Source organism: Lytechinus pictus, chromosome 2 (genome assembly GCF_037042905.1).
Source record: "Lytechinus pictus isolate F3 Inbred chromosome 2, Lp3.0, whole genome shotgun sequence".
NCBI classification, from domain to species: domain Eukaryota; kingdom Metazoa; phylum Echinodermata; class Echinoidea; order Temnopleuroida; family Toxopneustidae; genus Lytechinus; species Lytechinus pictus.
In genome coordinates, this window is record NC_087246.1 from 38,901,113 (window position 1) to 38,921,462 (window position 20,350).

At 34.2% G+C, this 20,350-nt stretch overlaps 1 protein-coding gene across 1 annotated transcript; it reads left to right on the top strand.

The window, feature by feature from the left end:
- The first annotated feature begins 503 nt into the window (after positions 1-503).
- Positions 504-17,722, top strand: LOC129279859 (craniofacial development protein 1-like). The gene is made up of 9 exons (XM_064095633.1): positions 504-576; positions 3,297-3,414; positions 3,913-3,971; positions 8,314-8,501; positions 10,333-10,439; positions 11,909-12,079; positions 13,301-13,373; positions 13,851-13,936; positions 15,150-17,722. Exons 1-9 carry the CDS (start codon positions 504-506, stop codon positions 15,244-15,246), a joined length of 972 nt encoding a protein of 323 aa, XP_063951703.1. The 3' UTR covers positions 15,247-17,722.
- The last annotated feature ends 2,628 nt before the right edge of the window (positions 17,723-20,350 follow it).

Consider the following 20,350-nt stretch of genomic DNA (forward strand, 5'->3'; position numbering starts at 1 on the left):
TTGGAAGTTTGAAACTTGCAGAGGCTTGACAGACAGAAAGATTTCCACTCCCAATTTGCTGTATTAACAGAACCTGATGCAGAAGAATTAGACTTGATCAAAACTTTAATAGACTTCCCCTTTTATTTGAAATTTTTAAAGATAACAGAATGTATCAACAATTTAAGATTTGCATTATTTAGTAAAATGGAATACCCTCCAAAGTTAAAAGCATACATCCACCCGACATTTCAGGTACATGTACAAGCATTAAGCATGTCAAATTTGCCAGTCAATGTATCACCAAGTGTTCATCTGTACTGACTGCACAGAAACATTGTTAGTGCTAACAATACACTAACAGTGGCCCTTTTACAACTGGTATTGTGGCAGCGATGCCTAATGTTACAATAATGCATTACTTACACATTGAAATAAATGTTTTGACAATCCGAAAGATGTTACTGTTAGTGCTAGGCTAACAACGTTTCTGTGCGGCCGGCACTGGAGAGCAGCTGATCAGAATGACCCATGCATCTTTCTATGTTTGGATGAAAAATGAAAGAGGACAGTACCCATTCATGACATTCATGCTAGGTAAAAAAAAAACATGTTCCCAAAAATATATAGGGCCCTCTATAGACTGGCAACAAACAAAGCCGACGCTTATGACATTGTGTAAAGTTCATGTGACCTGGCATTAATTCGTAAAGTTTTATATTGTTGTTTTGTAAAACTTTGCATTGTACACTATAGACTACTTGCCTTGATAAATAAGCACCATCTCTGTGTGTGGATCTAAGAGTTTTGTCAACAGTGTATAAGAAAAATTATGCCATTTAAGATATTGAAAGTTAAAAAAAAAATCATGTAACATGATATCCAGACAACTCGCATTATTTATCATAGAAAAGTAGTGTTTTAAAATACAGTGCGTATAAAAAGAACCGGGACAGTTTTGAAAAGTCTATAAAAAGTTTGTTTCAAATTATGATAACTATATTCTGATGTTAATGGATGCTCTGAAATCTTATCTTTGAAATGCAACTTAAAAAAATAAATTTTGTTCATGCTTGAGCGAACACGGGACGTTTTTGTCGAGGGTTCAAAAAGAGGCTTGCGCCAGAATGGCAGAATATGAGTAATATGATGATCAGACTTCTTGCTAATCAGCAGACCTCTTCTTAACCTGTGCTATACTTTTCGAATTATGCTGTCAAATTTTATTTAAAATTTATTTATTTACTTGAATTATTTTGTTTTTTCATTTTAACTTTTTTAACTTTGAATTTTCCTTCATAAGTAAGAAAAGAAGACTTTTTGTCGACCCAAGCAAGAAGATTTGCATTATTAATTGGGAAAACTTGTAATTATTCAAATCCTTTCATTATGTGAAACAAATTATGTTATGGTACCTTTGTAAGACATGAATCCAAGGGGTTATTGATTCCTTGACCAAGTTTATTTATATGCTTGACAGGTCAAACAGGAAGGGATTCATGTCTTTCAATGGCAATGGTGTATTGAGTCAATTTTGAAGGAGCTAGAAATGGAAGATCGGGTAAAATGTATCAAAAAATTGTGAGCGAGCAAAGCGAGCATGCAAATATTTCCATTTTTTATTACAATATCAAATTTTGTGATAGATTTCGACATAATATTCAGAAAATAATATCATATTTTACTTTCTATCTTTCCTTTTATTTCCTTTCCACTTTTTTTCTTGGTCATGATTTTTTTTAATTGAGGGGGGGGGGGAGCATCCCCGAGACCCCGCCCATCTGTATGGCACTGTTCAAAAGGCACCATAACCTTTGTAGCACACAATGAAAGGATTTGAAAAAAAAATGCACGGTCTCCCATACTTCGGTTGAAAATAAATTGTTTTTGCTTGAAGAAGGAATATTCAAAAAGCTTAAAGAGAACATATGAAAAAGAAACAACAACAGAACAATTCAAGCAAATAAATAGGTTTGAAAATGAATTTTGACCGCATAATTTGAAAATTATGGCAAAGATAATGTAAAGGTTAAGAGGAAATCCGATCATCATATTTATAATTTTATGCCATTTTGGCGCAAGCCTCCTTTTTAACCCCAGACAAAAACATTCCGTGTTCGCTCAAGCATGAACGAAATTATTTTTAAAAATTAAATTTGAAAGATAAGACTTCAGAGCACCTATTAACACCAAAATATTGACATCATAATTTGAAACAAAAATTTTATAGACTTTTCAAATCTGTCCCGTTTTTGTCTCACCTGCATAGCAGAGTGAGACTATAGGCGCCGCTTTTCCGACGGCGGCGGCGACGGCGGCGGCGACGGCGGCGACGGCGGCGGCGGCGGCGGCGTCAACACCAAATCTTAACCTGAGGTTAAGTTTTTGAAATGACAGCATAACTTAGAAAGTATATGGACCTAGTTCTTGAAACTTGGCCATAAGGTTAATCAAGTATTACTGAACATCCTGCCTGAGTTTCATGTCACATGACCAAGGTCAAAGGTCATTTAGGGTCAATGAACTTAGACCATGTTGGGGGAATCAACATCAAAATCTTAACCTAAGGTTAAGTTTTTGAAATGTCATCATAACTTAGAAAATATATGGACCTAGTTCATGAAACTTATACATAAGGTTAATCAAGTATCACTGAACATCCTGCATGAGTTTCACGTCACATGACCAAGGTCAAAGGTCATTTAGGGTCAATGAACTTTGGCCGAATTGGGGGTATCTGTTGAATTACCATCATAACTTTGAAAGTTTATGGATCTGATTCATGAAACTTGGACATAATAGTAATCAAGTATTACTGAACATCCTGTGCAAGTTTCAGGTCACATGATCAAGGTCAAAGGTCATTTAGGGTCAATGAACTTTGGCCAAATTGGGGTATTTGTTGAATTACAGCCATAAATTTGAAAGTGTGTTGGTCTAGTTCATAAAACTTGGACATAATAGTAATCAAGTATCACTGAACATCCTGTGCGAGTTTCAGGTCACATGATCAAGGTCAAAGGTCATGTAAGGTCAAAGAACTTTGGCCACGTTGGGGGTATTTGTTGAATTGCCATCATATCTCTATAAGTGTATTGGTCTAGTTCATAAAACGTGGAAATAAGAGTAACCAAGTATCACTGAACATCTTGTGCGAGTTATAGTAGTTTTCAAAATCAGCACTGCTGCTATATTGAATCGCGTGATGCAGGTGAGACGGCCAGAGGCATTCCACTTGTTTTTTATACGCACTGTATAGCATTCTCCTAGATCTATCTCTCTTTACCTTTACTTTTTTGTCTCTCCCTTTCTTTAAGGTGAAGATGAGAGTTTTGATGAACTAGAAGGTGCAGTTGAAGAAGAAGAAGAGAGCATCCATGAGAAAGGTGGAGGAAAACAGAAGAAGAAAGGATCAAAAGATTCAACTAGCAGGAGGTAAGCTTGATTGAATAGAAAACTTGCACTCATTGCTCTATATCTTTGCATTGTAGTATATTGCATGCCCATGTAAAAATAATCATAAAAAGTATCTCTTGAAATCGTTCTTTTCTCTGTTTCCAATAAGGGACAGAGAAATGAAGGTAAATTAAAAACAACATGTTTGATATATTAAAATGGTCAGTTTAAAGACAATTACCCAGTGCTACCAATTGTGCATTCCAATGGGGACAAAAGTTTAGCTGCAACAGAACATTCATATTTAATGCTTATCAAACAGAGAGAACAAAAAACAATACAGTGGTTACAGGCCATTTAGTCCTAAGATATATTTTCAGTTGTTGAAAATTCGCTATGAAGTTGCAACATGTGTAAGGCTCAGTAGAATATTTGGTGTATTAAGTAGAGGTAGGAAAATAAAAATTATTTGAATAGCACAAAGTCTGTTGTATTTAAATTCAAAGTTTTCATTTTTAATCTTCTTTTCATATCAAGGAGAAGAGCATGGTCAGCTCTAGCAGATGAAGGAAAGGGTGATGAAGCGGAAGATGAAGGTATTAGAAAGGAGTAAAATTACACTGAAATATGTCATTTAATATGGTTGTAGACCTGAGTGACCAGGTTTATTTTGAAAAATGCTTAAATGCTGTTTATAAACAGGCGGTAAGGGTTAACTTGCGTTGGGGAAAAAAACTTGAAACTCTTCAAACCCCCAAAGTAACTGAAATTTTGCATCTTTATATTTGCTTTCCATATTTCCTTGAAACTATTTTTTATTTTTAGTTGATAGCTATTAAGAAAATGAAGAATATACCCTTCTTGACTATAGCAAAGCAAATGACAATGTCATTCTTATAGACTTAAGAATAAATTTGTATTTTATGCCCAGTGATAAAGCTAATAATGAGTTATAAAGTTGTTATTTAAAGGACAAGTCCACCCCAACCAAAAGTTGTTTTGAATAAAAAGAGAAAAATCCAACAAGAATAACACTGAAAATTTCATCAAAATCAGATGTAAAATATGAAAGTTATGACATTCTTAATTTTTGCTTGATTTCACAAAACAGTTATATTTATATCCTGGTCGGTATGCATATGATTGCACTGATGACATCACTCACTCACTATTTCTTTTGTATTTTATTATATGAAATACATGTATTACAATTATCTCCCCGTTGTATTGTGAAAAAAGTTTTATTCCTCCCTGAATATGTCAAATTACCATTGTTTTAACATTTTATGGTTCAGTCAAATTGGTCCGTATTGTCAAATCTGTAAAAATTTAAATAATGTATAATTCAGAAAATAAAAAACAAAAGAAATAGTGAGTGAGGGATGTCATCGACTCTATCATTTGCATGCAGTCAGTCTGCAAGTCCCTATGTTAATGAGCACATGAGTAAGATTTTTCTAAGTCCTCTCGTGGCTGAATTCATATCCCTGCAAAATCTTGTAAATAGTGAGACATTCTTTCTCAAAGAATTTAACCATTTTCTCCTTGAGTAGAATTGATAATTTTGTACCATAAGGAAGAGTAAATGTTATTCTTTTATATATTTTTTTTGTAATAAAATATTTTGATAAATAATTGAATTTTGGCCTGAAAAGATGCCTCAAACAGAATTTTCTTCCTCTGTTTTCTCTTGCAAATTGTGCAAAATTCTGTGTTTTGGGCACAAACATTATTTAGTGTGGGGAACATTGGAATTTGCGTGGGTGTGTGGTCCCTATGACCAATCAGAGCGCAGTATTCTTGTTTTTGAGCTGCTAAATGTACTTGGCCCATGGAAAGCTGGCTGCTGACCCATCTAAAATACCTCTTATAAAAATTCCATCATATTAAAGCTTAGATCTTCAGATTTATCATGATCTAAAAATCATTTGGGCTCGAACAGAAATTAAGTTTAAAAACAACAACATTTGTTGCATGAAAATAAGTATTTTGTTTCATGTTTTAGATCAAAATTGTCCCCTATATTACAATTTCTTTTTAAAAATCCAAAGACATGACCTGAAAGAATGATTCTTCTTCTTTACAAAGATACCAAAAACATGAAATTTGGTCAATATTTAGAGCAGCAATGGCTGAATAAAAAGAGGTGTTTTAGTCCGCACCCAGCTCATTAACAATGCAAAAACCCTCTCGTCATGAATATCACTTGGATAAAAGAAGCTTCTTTTTGAGGGCTTGATGACTGACTGCATGTCACTGAGTTGTGCATAATACTGTTTTGTGAAAAATAAGCAAAACTTTAAATTGTCGTAACTGTCTTATTTTACATCAGATTTTGATCAAATTTTCAGTGTTATGCTTGTTTGATTTTTCTCTTTTGATTAAAATCAACATTTTTCTGATGTGGACTTGACCTATAAATGCTTTTAGATTTAGATTCCCAAACCATGGAAGAATCTTGGTAGCGTTATGATGTAAATAAAATAGGAAGTATGTGGATCATGTGATCAAATCCCATCACTGCTCCAGTATCATATGGTAAAACATTAAAGGAGAATGAAACCCTTGAAACCAGCTGAATCCATATCAAAGAGAAAAATCAAAGAAACATATTGTTGAAAGTTTGAGGAAGATTGAATAAATAATAAGAAAGTTATGAGCATTTGAATATTGAGATCACTAGTGCCATGTAGATCCTCCCATCGGCAATGCGACCAAGATCTGTGATATCACACACGTACAACTCCCTCATTACTTTAGTACTTATTTCACGTATATTCTCACTTTTATAGAGTCTATCACAAGGTGAGGTGTTCTCTTTATGAGATGACAAGTACAGAGGTTTCACAACATTATATTATTGATGAATCGTTTGTCATATGATTAGAATGAGCAAAAAGATATGTTTTGGGGTATATTTTCAGTGTCCAAATGGGAGAGTTGTACGTGTGTGACATCACAGATCTTGGTCGCATTGCCGATGGGAGGATCTCCATAGCATTAGTGATCTCGACATTCAAATGCTCATAACTCTTTTATTGCTAGTCCTATTTTACTCAAAGTTTTGTTGATCTTATTCTTTGATTTTTCTGCTTTCACAAAAGCTAACTTGCTCCAAGAGTTTCATTCTCCTTTAATCTGCACTTGTCCATTCCCTTAACTAGGTTTTAAGTGGTACATGGTCAAATGTGAAAATAGTATGTTAAAGCTGCTCGACAGTGTATTATTTTTATGTTTTTTTTTTGGGGGGGGGGGGGTGTCAGTGTGGAAGTACAAGACAAAATCAGAATCAACTAGAATTTTAATTCGTCTTGAGGACGAATTAGGTGATCTGTCTGTCATTCTCATGATCACGATTTAATATTCGATCATTACAACCATGTCAATGCAGATCAATATGACCATCATGATTAAAAACGGACTTTTATTAACAAAAGAACATATTAAATACAACAGCTTAAAGACAAAATATTAGGTTATGTAAACGATCTTGTTTTATTAGAGAATGCCGAATGCAATTTCGCAAGTGACTACACGAAATAGTGAAAATAATGTTGCCGCAATCCATGAATGTAGAATCAAATTTTGAGAAAAATCAGTATTTAATAGAGGTTACACACAAATACATGAGCAAAAAAAAACATTGTCAAGTGAGTTTCGAACTTAGGACCTTTGCATTGCAAGGCAGGAGTGCTATCCATTAGACTACACAGCGTCCCGTACTCTCATAGTTCAAAGAAGGAATATTATCTCAAATTGACTTATGATAGTGAAAATTGGCATTGTGATATGCCTCTATAAATTCTCAGTTTTGGGGATGAATAATTAAAATAAAGGAAAATGTTATGCAATATTCAGTGAGAGTATAAGCTCAGCTACAATATGTCGGAATCTGGGCGAAAAATGATCAAGAATTACGGAGTTATAGTCATATTTGCAAAATTATTCAAACGTCATAAAACAAAAATGGAAAATTTCAGTTCCGACGCCATTTTGATGACGTCATGATAAAATTTAGGGTCAAATGTGACATAAAATCACATCTATATTTCATACTCTATCCGAATATAAAAGAAAATTTAGGGGTTAACGGACTATCTGAAGAGCTATATTGAATTTTGTAAAGGCATGTTTTTGAACATATTTGGTCTATTGTTAACGCGCGCGTGCGCGCGTGATTCAAATATTGATGGAAGCTAATTCCTTTACTACTGGTCGTAGAAGGTTGATCAAGGTATCAAATTATTAGAAATTTAATAACAAATGCATTGACGTAAAAGAAAGTGAGATTTTACATTGCGTAACGACGCTACGCGCGTGAACGCGCGCGAAAACGGTTGAGCGCGCAAATTCTTGAAATGCTTCAAATGACCTGATTCGTACTCTACTTTGATCAAAAAGTGATTTTGAGCATTTTAAAATTTTGACGCGCGCGTACATGCTCGTCGTTACGTGTACATGACCTTTGATGACATGGACAGTTGACCATTGATCTGACGTTAATTCGATGTTAATATTGTTCATTTTTGATGATTGATGATGAAGATATTGTTGATAATGTGATTTTACAAAATTGCGCGTAGATGACGTCACGATGACCATTTGACGTTGAACTTGTTTCGTACACATCGCATGATAACTGTTCATAATTGATAATATTTTGATGAAAATTGATTGAGCACTTTTTCAGCTTTTGGTGGAACAAGAAAAGGGTGGAAAAAGAAAAATAAATAATAAAAATAAATAAAAAAGAAAATTCGTAGAAACACAAGAGGTGATCTGTCAACTGACAGATCACCTAATAAGATATCTTTGTAAAGCATGTTGTGAAACATTTTGATGTATCAAACACTTTATAAAAGCAGAATTTTATAATTATGAGATAATACATTTCTAGTTATAGCAATAATTCCATTAAATCATGCCTTACATTTTTAGCATCCAGTATTCAACGTGAGCTTCAAGAAGCTGGAAAAGAAGAAGCTAGAAGGAAAAAGGAGGAAGCAGAAAAGAAGAGAGCTGATGATCTGTGGAGTGGCTTTTTGAGTGGTGTTAATCAAAAACCTAAATCTTCTCAAACACAAAATAACAAATCTGCTAAATCTGTGACACCATCTCCTAAAAAGGTATGTATTTATATAATATTGACTGGCTTTGAGGGAAAAATAATGTGGTATTTCCTGAAAATTAAAGCCAGTCAATATTATTATTACTTATAGGCCTGCAGTTGTACGATGTGTAATTTAAGCTATTTTATTATGAAGCAATGTATTCTGTTTACCTGTTGGTACTTCTGATTTCATGTTAGTTGTGAACTTGATGAAGTACTCCTAGCCCTGGCTAATTGTGACGTAAGAGTATATCTCGTAAGTGCACATCATACATGGCATGCACATACGTGTACACAAGGCTCGTGCTTGGGTTTGATGAAATGAAAATACGGATATACATGTAGGCTACGCCAGTGCAGTCACTGACCACAGCACAGCTCACAGTCTATCATCACCGCAACACGCACCAAATACATGTATATACTCAGGCACTGACACTCACCAAAAATCCCTGCTGGAAATCCTAATTTAGCCCTTCAAATTGTGGGATCAGCACCATATTTTTAGAGCACGCTGTGGCTTAGTTCAGATTTAAGAAGTGGGGTTGCTGAAAAATACGCTAATATGAAAAAATCTGATTTTGTTCAGAGTTTTTTTGCGAACTTATTTTCTAGCACATTTAGGATGGTATCTTCAAAATGCAATAAAAAGCAAACTTTTCTGTGTCAAAGTTATGGTGAGACCTGGTGCCGCGCCGCGTTTTGAAAAATACTACCCCCGATTATGAGAAGTTTGAAACTTGATACACATTTTTCTGAAGCGTTGCAGCCGTGATTCTTAAAAATCCACTTAGTTACACGTCAGAACATGACGCTACATGAAAGTAAAAACTGCAGCTGCGCTGGCCTGGCTGTCTGGCTACTATGCAGGCGTGGATGGGAGACTGGACGGGCGCGATTTTCATGTTGGGAGTCGCTCAGTGCTTGACAGTTTTAGGCAGTTGCGAGAGCAATCCCATAGCAGATGAGAGCATAATTGTTTGTTGCTCCTGTCTATTTTCAACGCTGACTGATATTATGGACCGATAATTTACTACATAAGCGCAATAGGAAAATGACATTTGCGGAGTAGGTGTGTATGAATATTATGGTCCCTTTTTAGACAGCTGAACACTGGCTGGGCCATTGTGATAGATTTTGTGTTAATGTAAGTTAATCAATCGGACAGACAAAATGCATGCTTATATCTTGTCTCCAAAATTCCTCATTCAGGTATAATGTCAAATACTGTTTAAATATTCCAAGATTAGTTCTTTGGGAGGCTCTCAGGTATACAATCTGCATAGGTATAAGCAACCCTGAGACCCTCTTTAAATAATTCAATAAATTAAGAAAACTTTAGCAAAAAATTGGGTAGAAAATGAATTGGATCTATTGTCTGTGTAAACAAACAAAGAAAATTATTGGACTCGCTAATAATTTTGAAAAATAGAAATAATGAAAATTTTAAGATATCAAAAGTCAAACAGATCTGTCTTAATCTTTTCTTACATTTAATGTTTGATGTTTAAAAGTTATTCCATGATATATTTTTCGAATTACATGACATTTTGTAGGTTTGTGATTGGGATTTATGTTTAGTTGTCCGTTATGTTTAGGTTGGTTGGATTTAATGTTTGGTTTAACATGTAGGCTCTGCATGGAACCTCAAACAACTGTCAAATAAAACATGGAACGGAACCATTTTTAGGCGTGAATTACTCTTCATTTCCTCTGGTTAAAAAAAAGTCGCTTTCAGTGCATAATTGAAGGTATTTACAAAGCTTGTTATATGTGTGAAGCTATTCATTCTTGAAGCCTAGTTTAGATGGAATCCTGACATGTTTGTTTTCTTATTTGTATTTCAGACATCTTCCAATGAGTCAGCAACTCCAACTTCACAAACAAATGGGAGCAAGGCTGACAGCACTCTTAAAATAACTAAAGTTTTTGACTTTGCTGGAGAAAAAGTAGAGTGAGTTCATTTTCAATGTCTTGAAATGTCAATAAATTTTATATATCTATATATATATATATATATATATATATATATATATATATAGCGTGATGGACAAAAAGAAAGAGGCTGTGGGACGTGAAAATTGGTTCAAATCTACCCTTTATTTCCAAGCTTTCAAACTGGTCTTCCTCAAGGCTTTAGGGACACAAAAGAATAAATGATAGGCAAATAATGAAAATAATGAAGGCATGCAACAGAAACACAACCTAAACAAGCATGCAACAGAAACATAAACAAAGGAATGCAACTCTGTAACATAATGAAAACGCAAATAAAAATTAATGGAAACGGTCACTTCAGCTAAAAGATGTATAACGGAAAGTGAAAATAAATATGAAAGTTACCCGGCCGAGGATGGGAAGGAAGGATAAGGTAGATGTAGTAGTTTCCCTTCATATAAGTGTTATAGCTACAGTGGACGGCAGTGGTCGGGCCCAACCGACACAGAAGATATCTGACCACCACTCATCATGATAAACACTGCTTCTGTCCACCACTTATTCAAAATGAAAAGTGTTTCAAAACTAACTTCTTACAAAGCGGAATCTTGTTTTATTTGCATGATTTACAATAAACATATATTTTATAAATATTAGTGTATTTTCAAAGTTGTCAGATTGTTATTTCATTGATGTTCCTTCACCACATTTGGCATTGAGACCACTAATTGGCCTGAAAAAACTGCAATGCCGTGAAATGGCGACCATCACTAAAATGGGTCTAGCTAGAACACCGATATAGAAGTATGTTTCTCTTCCTTTCTCTCTCTCTTGTTTGATAATCAAGGTAAATAGTAATGTTGTTAGCACTACCGATGGTCAATAATATGCCTGAACTAGAATGCTTGAATACCCGAATCTGTCTGATACAATCAGATTCTCCCTATTGTGGTGTTCCATCAAAACAAGTTATCGAAGCACAATTCATTTTAATGAACTCCATCTGAGAGTAAAACTTTCTTGCATTGGATTTGTACATCAAAACGAGTTATCGAAGCACAATTCATTTCAATGAACTCCATCTGAGAGTAAAACTTTCTTGCATTGGATTTATACATGAAATCATGTTTTTGAGCAATTTAAGGTCTAACATGCATTGCATAATTTCAGAACAGAGTACATGGGTGTAGCTAGTTAGGTTGGAAAATTTGGGAGTCTTCCCCCCAAAAAAAGAAATAAATAATATATTGTCATTAAAGATTGCAGCACAAATTACTTATTGATTTTTTGTGCGAAATGACAATGGAGGCTATAATGGCCATGATTGAGACATTTATTAACCCACAGTCAACTGCATCATGTATCAATTAATTTGCTTTAATAATAGACTCAAACCATAAAGTGTGCATTCATAATTGGACCATTTTTTCAAACCACCTTTGTGAATTCATGTCATGTCTCATATATTACATTCATTGATTTTAGAGTCACCAAAGAAGTAGCTGCTTCCTCAAAAGAAGCGAAGAATTACCTCAAAGAGCAGGAGGAGAAGGATGGTCCTGCCAAGTCAACCACTATACCAGGGAGTTCTAACACTGGGTCGGCAGTAGTTCCCAACTCACTTGGTTCATCATCAAAACCAACTATTTCTTCAGGGTATGTAGAATTTTGCGGATATTGAAACGTGAAGTTAATGATTAATCCCCAAGTGTGACCAAACAAGTTTTAGTGTAAGTGTGACATTAAGTCACAGCTTGGGATATCCCTTTTCATTATTGTGAATCAGTTCTCTGTAAAATGAATTTTAATGAAAAATCAGGTGAAGTTTGGGAGATAATTTTTTACCCCAAGATTGATTTTATTGTACTCTTTTTTTTTTACCACCTTAGCCAACTTGGTTGAGATTAGGTGTGTTTAGGGTAAGATCTCACCTTCAAGCATCATGATAGATAAGTCTTCGTTCATGTATATACAGTATATATATTGAAGGGACAATGATCTAATTATATATGTATGTCATGAGGTCAAATGTCATACATGAAAATGTATCTCTTGCAATTATTGAAGAACCGTTTGAGGGCTCATATTTGATCTGAATAGATGTTGAGGTCACAAGGTCAAAGCTCATTTGAAAATTTTATAAATCAGATGTTGGTCTGGTGAAAGTGGTAGTCAAGAAAATTCATCTAGGTTACTCCTTTTTTTTTTCTTGAAAATCCCAAGGCGTGGGGGAGGGGAGAAACACCCTCCTGCCCCTAGAGCACCCCTCCTGGTTATAAAATTAGTCATTGGGTAATTATATTACATTGGATGGCTCAGAATAGAATACCAGAAATAGTCCAAGAGTATTAATAAATATTCCACAAATCGCATATGAGTGGAATATTGGCCCTAACGAAATAAAGCCATCCAATATAATTATCAGCTATCCCACCCCCCCCCCAAAACAAAAAAGAGGGAGCAATTTGATTTAACAAGTCATATCACTTTAATATCACATTATGCCATTATCACATCATAGGATCAATTTTGGTCGTTGACATCCCGACATGCGACTTACATGTAGTTCATTATGATGTCATTGAACGTAATTGTGCTCTATGCTGCGCATCGCATTGCTTTCATTGTTGTACGCATTGTATATTTCACGCATATGCGCATGCGCCCTAAACTGTTGAATATGCTCTCATATTTAATAGCAAATTTTGTACAGGAGCCTATGGGATATTCATCGGATTTCGGCCCTTTTTAGTGATACGCTCTGATACTGCACGGGCAATTGCTGCAGACCAAAATACAAGTTTTTAATGCATCGCTAGAACACTCTATATAGATGATAATATGTGATGATTTCTTTAAAACAAATTATTTTTGCAGGATAAAACGATCTGGTGGTGGACTAGGAAATGTCTTAGGTCAAATTGGCAAAAAGCAGAAAATTAGTACATTGGTAAGTAATACTTTGAATCAAATTTCAATTTCAGGATTTATTCTAATTATTTTCTTTGATAAACATGAATTGTGATAAGTGGTGGTTATAAAATGCTAAATTTATTATATTTAACCACCAGCCCCCATAATGATTAAATCGTAAAAAGCGTCCATTTGTATTATTTTCTTTGTTAGAATTTTCCTGTTTTTCTCATCTTTACAATTAATTGTAACATTGATACTTCAAGGTTACTATAATTTGTAAAGATGAGAAAACAGGACAAATCTAACACATTTTAGAAAAGAACAGAGAGAAGATGTATTGTCATGGTCGGCAAGGAAATATTTACAACTGAAGAATAAGAGGAAGGGGAGGAGGAAGGAAAAGAAGAGGAAGAGAAAGAAGAAGGACAATATAGGAGAGGAAGATGATGCAGAAGATGATAATGACAAATTATGATTAAATATGATGATTCATATTTTTTTTTCTCTGAAGGAAAAATCTCGCTTAGATTGGGAGAGTTTCAAGAATAAAGAAGGGATCACAGATGAGCTGAAAATACATAATAAAGGCAAAGATGGGTAAGGAATATAGTTTTATTTTTGTGTGCCCCTTACTTCCATAAGACACAGATTGGATTTGTGTGAGGGGTTTTATTTTTGCCTTAGCTAAAATTTCAGAAAAGTATTTAAAACCCAAATACGAGACTTGCCCCCATCGACTTTTTCCCTCACTTTTGCCAAGACTGTCAGCAGTCAGATATTTTTCGATGATCAAAGGCTTGAAATGAATAATTTATCCCCTAGACTCTAGGGCACCTGGGTCTTACAAAGTTAGTAATTTTGCAATCCCCCCCCTCCCTGTTTACCCACATTTTACCTCCATGAATTAAAAATTTCCAAGATGGAAGTTAGTAGTGATAGAAAATCATGGAAGACTGAAATAACTGTAAAAAGTTATTCCCATTTCTCCTGATAAATGCATTATAATAACAAATATTTATAAACATCCTTGATTTCCTCATGTATTCTGTTTATTAAATGGTTTCGTAAGCTTTGAACTCTTGCATAAAGCTTGATGATTGGGACATTGCAGAAATATCAAATCCTTGAAAAGAATGCTTCTGATTCTTTTTGGTACAAAATATCTTCCCCCAAAGTTCTTGAAGCTTCAAACAATTCAGAAATTAAAAATAATAAATATCATACTTTTTTTACTACAGTGTTTCTGTACAATAAGCAACAATATTATTCAGGGACAATTACAGGATGTTCCCACAAACCTGTTGTCATTCATGTTCCATTTGTTTTTATTTATTCAAAAGCATGATAAATCGGTATGTGAAGCTTGGATTGTAACAACTTTATATGGACATGACATAAAATGTACCTGCCCGGATTCACAAAAGAAGTTCAAACTAGGATGGCGTACAAAACCATGAACTATCCAGATTCCATGAACATAACTGCGCTTAAATCCAAACATGTATACTGATACAGGGTCAATAAAGAATGCACGCATTTGGCAAAGGATGTTAAATTTACGCTTGAATGAAGAACAAGTTTATCTGCATACAGTAGTACATGATTTTGAACCCCCTCCGAGTTTGCAATTCGAGCCACAATGTTTAAATAAATATATTGTCATTGACAGTTCAATATCACTTCATTGAAAGGATTGCTTGCTTAAACATGCATATCCTTTGTCTTGTTGACACAATACTTTCTTATGGACTGTATAATTTATTAGTGGATCCTGATGACATTTTGATACGTAAATTTTCTTTTTTCTTAGATTTGTGGAGAGACAAAGATTTTTGCAGAGGGCTGATGTTAGGCAGTATGAGATTGAAAGAGATCTACGAATGGCACAGACAAAGGTCCTGAGATGATGACCTTGACATTGATGTAGATATCTGGACAATGTTAATATTTCCTAATATACTCAGGCTGATGGTGCATGATCCATCTAACTCATCTCCTCATTACTGACCCAAAGCATTGAATATGAAATGATATCTCTGATGATCAGTTGCTTATTCACTTGGTTGTAGTTCATGTATAGGAGTTCATCACTGAATGTAGTCAATATCAATTATTACATCTTCAGGCTACAAGTCATTCTACTAGCAGTTCATAATTCTAGCTCTGGCCTTGGCAGATCCAGATTTCATTTCAGTAACATTTTATCTTCGAATGGATTACTTGGAAACAGTGGTGTATGCGCTCCACTGCACACTTTTAGAGGGTACAAAAGTAACCAAGTACTGTACTAGCCAGTAGCATCAAAACTTTGAAGGAGTAGGATTTCATTGCTTACCTTGGTCACTGGTTTCCGTAAATCTGCTGCTGCTTAGATAATACAATAGAAGCAATGTTATTGGTGATATTAACAACATTATAGGGGTCAGAGATTTCAGATAATTCTTCCTGACACAGTTGTGAATGATTGTATTAGGACTCTGAAATGGCTGCGTCTTGTACAAAGAAATGACCTACATGACTAAAGAAATCAATCAGATTTTAATAGAGATTGCGGATTGCCAAATGGGTCTTGTGAATACATTTGTCGAAGGCAAAGTTTTGAGTTTGTGAGGTATACTGAAAAATAAAAAGGTTGACTTATGTGGAATATTTCATATGCAAAAAGAAAGGAATTTAAAGGAACAGCAATGTCGGGATCTACCAATTTAACCAAAGCTCTAGTTTTAGATCAAAGGCCCTTGAAATTCTTTTGTTTGAATTATTAATGTATTTCAAAAACTTAAATTCAATATTTTGAGGGCAAGTTCACTTTTCAAAAGGACACATTTTTGTATTTATGGCACAAATATGTCAAAGGTCAGTGAATTGGACAATCAATAGGGTATCCAAGGTTATGGCTTTAGATGGTCTTAGATTAATTCAAGCCCTGCTGGTGTGTAGACTTATTTGACCATGAGGCCATAAAAAGTGAGGTTTAAAAAAAGCGCTGATGTGCTGTTAGGGATTGCATTGTGATATTTTTGTCTCCTGAGCCTCCAGTTTCTAAGATGCTTATTCACTGCAAAGTCATATACAATTAGCTTTTGAAGAGTCCAAATCACATGAGTCAATTATTGTATTAGTTGAATGTAATCAGGAGACCCATCTGTGCTTATATTGCCCACTTTTTGCAGATTTTTTAATGTAAAATTCTGTGTCAGTCAAAGCTTTTTTTTTTACTGTGTTAAACTCATATTTTTGAAAAGATGATAGATCTTATTTTGTTCAAAGATTGCACTTTAAAAATACAGCTATAAAAGGATGTAACTCTTATCTTTGTTTTTTTATTTTTATAAAAACGGGTCAATTGTGTAATTATTACAGTCTAACGTAATATTATTTTTATGATAACTCATCTAAAAATACCACAAATCATTTTTTAAGGAGGCAAATAATGCTATAATTGCATTATAACCTAATTTTATATTGAAAGAAAATCTTGTCTTATAAAAATGCACCTATACATGTTTTCTACATGAAGGCAGTTGATGTATGTTAGGGTATCTGTTATATGTTAAGATATAAAATTGTAAGCTGTGAAATATACCAGTAGCCTTTTCAAGATTTTAGATTTACTTTGATGAAGCAGAAGAATCAATCTGAATTCATCATTTATTTGGCCTTCAGCAACTTTTGTTTGCTATGTTTGTTTGTTTGTTTTTTTGAAGGAAAACATGTAAAACAGTAAATAGTGAGCTCATAGTAGGCAACTTTTTTAATTGAAAATTTTCACCATAAGAAGTCAAAGCAAGTGGATTTTGCACAAAACTGCTGATAAAGCTAGACTGGAATATATTCTTGAGTGTTATATCAGGTTCAGAATCCTTTGATTTCACTCAGCTACGGTCAAAATATGTTCAATGTAGATGAATAATCTTGTTGTTATCTTGTTTTTAAGAGCAGTTTGTTGTGCAACAAATTAAACAAAATTTGATAAGGGTTGTTAAAAATTTGATACTACTTTGGTAAAGTGCCTTTAAAGATTTAGGGCACCTAAATTAGCACAAGAATATGGTCCAGTCGTTCATTAATTGGGTGTAACTCAAAAAGCCTTATATGACGCATCACCTATTTGAAATTGATCTTTGTGGAAACTCATGAAGATAATTGCATGTGCTTTCTTATCCAAATCATTGTATTGTAAAAAAAAAGTTTCTGTTCTATTTGACATTCTAATAAGGATGATAATAAAAGTCCTCATTTTTTTGCTTGACATACAATTAGGTAAAACATGGCTGTACAAGAAAGTTTGAATCCTATTGAAGATTTAATGTTGACAAACATCATGATAAGTGTAACATATTTGTTAGATTTAAAAAATCTGTCTAGTGACAAAAAAAAACACATCTTTATTTCTTTGCTTTTTTATCATTTAGGTTGGTAGGTGGTTAACACAATTTAAATTTGGGTAGAAAGTAAAAGGAAAGAGAGTATATAAGAATTACAATTATACAATTAATTTTTAGGAGGAAGAGTCGTGAGGAAAACAGGAGGAAAGAGTGAAAACTCAAATAATGTTTAATACTTGCAGTGTGTTTGGCATTTCCTTTTGGCTCTGGTTATGAAAGTTTGAGCAAAATCAAAAAGACCGTATGAATGATAAAAGCATTTGGATGTCAAGAACACCAAACTATCGAGTTAGATGCGTAAGGTCACACATTAAGATTTCTCCCCTTGGTGGACCAGAAAAAAAAAAACGTACTTAACATTTTTTTCGCATTCTAATATTAGTTCATAGAGCTATCATGCTCTTTGTCCATGATATATATTAATGAAACCTTATTTCATTTCCTCCTCTGAAAAGAACATCTGATCCACCAAATTTGAAAGTATGTGAAATAGTAATGTTGCTGCCCCCTCCCTTCAAGATGCTGTAAGAGGGACACACATGCACCAGCAGCATACTGCACCTAGCAAACTGTATACCAACACAGGATCACCACATCACCTGAAGCACTGGCAGCACCTGACACAGCACAACCCTCTCCAGGACAGCGTGTATGCTTTTTTGGGAGAGTACTTCTTCAAGGTTTCAAGGGAATTTCTTCATGTGTGGCATCATGCATGTATCTTAGTCACATCAGGGAAGTGGGAGGTTTCCCTAGTCACATTATTGAGGGGGATCTTCATAGTATTAGTGATCTCAACATTCAAATGCTCATACCTTTTTATTTTTCTCAAACTATCATGGATACGTTTATTTGATTTTTTTTATAATCCAACATGGTTTCAAATGTGCCATTTCCTTTGATGTGAGAGGAAAGGAATAGGTACAGGGCCCAGTTGCATAAAAGTTACAATTCTGGTAACTTAGCCTTCCAATTGTAACTACCATGGTAACATAACCCAACAGCTGATAAAATCAAGGATTTCAACTATAGTAACATTCATGCCACGTGGCCCAGATACAGGAATTGAGTGTTGGGACAGGATAAGGAACATGGAAATACACAAGTAAAAGCTAGACTGTGATAAAACTGCAATTATTGTGATGAAATTGGAAATATATCTCATAAAATCGATAGCACAGGCAAAATATGCATTATACATACTTAAACCATAAAAACTAGAATGAAACTAGAAAATTAAATTATGAATAATTCAGTTCATGACTCAAAATCACATGTGGGTGGTGAGATGGGTTCAATAATAATGATAATAATATAGGTATACTTACCCAGGGAAGCCACTTCAGTTCTGAAAACTGGTCTCCCAGCAGGCCCTGGTATCCCAGGGAATACCAAATATTCATTGTTTAAGGAAGTGAACCAAAAAGGTTTTCTTCTTAATGTAATACACAGAAACTGATGTAGAAAGATGACACACGACACCATTCCTTGTGTTTCGGTTCGTTTAATAATCAATGGATCGTTATAAACAAAATTCCAAATACAAGAACAAAAGATAGAATAAACCTGCAAAAACCAATAAGAACAAAACAATTAAATAGAATTATGATATGTTTGATAAATGCACAAAATAGAAATATACACATATTTGCTTGTGACTCCAAGATAAAACATTCATTAATATGACGTCAAGTAGACTCGTAATAATAAATGATAAACATGTTGTCTATATCCATTCATTAAACTTAATCAATATTGCCTCAATTCAACTCATCTAATCACAAATTCAGTTCCTCCATCGCTATGGATAACTTTTCCAACAAACAAATGAAATACATCCATCAAGTGAAGTTCACCAAACAACAATTAAAATATGCCAAAAAAATAACATTGAAATACAGTGGTTAATAAATGATAACCACTCACCCTGGCAATCTGGCCTAGAGGACCATATTTCCTTTGGTGGTAGCCTCACCCGCTACACGAATGTCATGTCAAATACCTTTAAAAGGAAAATAACAATTATTACACATAGTAAGCAATAATTGTGACCCTTAACTCTGAAAACACAAAACTGAAACTTTGAATTAAAGGGGAATGAAACCTTTGGAATAAGTAGGCTTGTGTCGAAACAGAAAAATCAAAGAATAAGAACAAAGAAAGTTTGAGAAAAATCGGATAAATAATAAGAAAGTTATGAGCATTTGAATATTGCAATCACTAGTGCTATGGAGATCCTCCCATTGGCAATGCGACAAGGATGTGTGATGTCACAAGTGAACAACTTTCCCTTTGATGGACTATAAAATACCCTCAAAATGTCTCTTTCTGCTTTTTCTTGTGGTGATACAAACTTTTAACCATGATGTATTCTTTAAAAATCTGTATTACATGCCCTCCTATAGAAAGAACACATGATCTACTGATAGATGTGATAAAAGCGGCAATTTAAGTGAAATATATACTAAAGAAATGGGGAGAGTTGTTCACAAGTGACATCACACATCTTTGTCGCATTGCTAATTTGAGGATCTCCATAGCATTAGTGATCACAATATTCAAATGCTCATAACTTTCTCATTATTTGTCTGATTTTTCTTAAACTTTCGTTAATCTGTTTCTT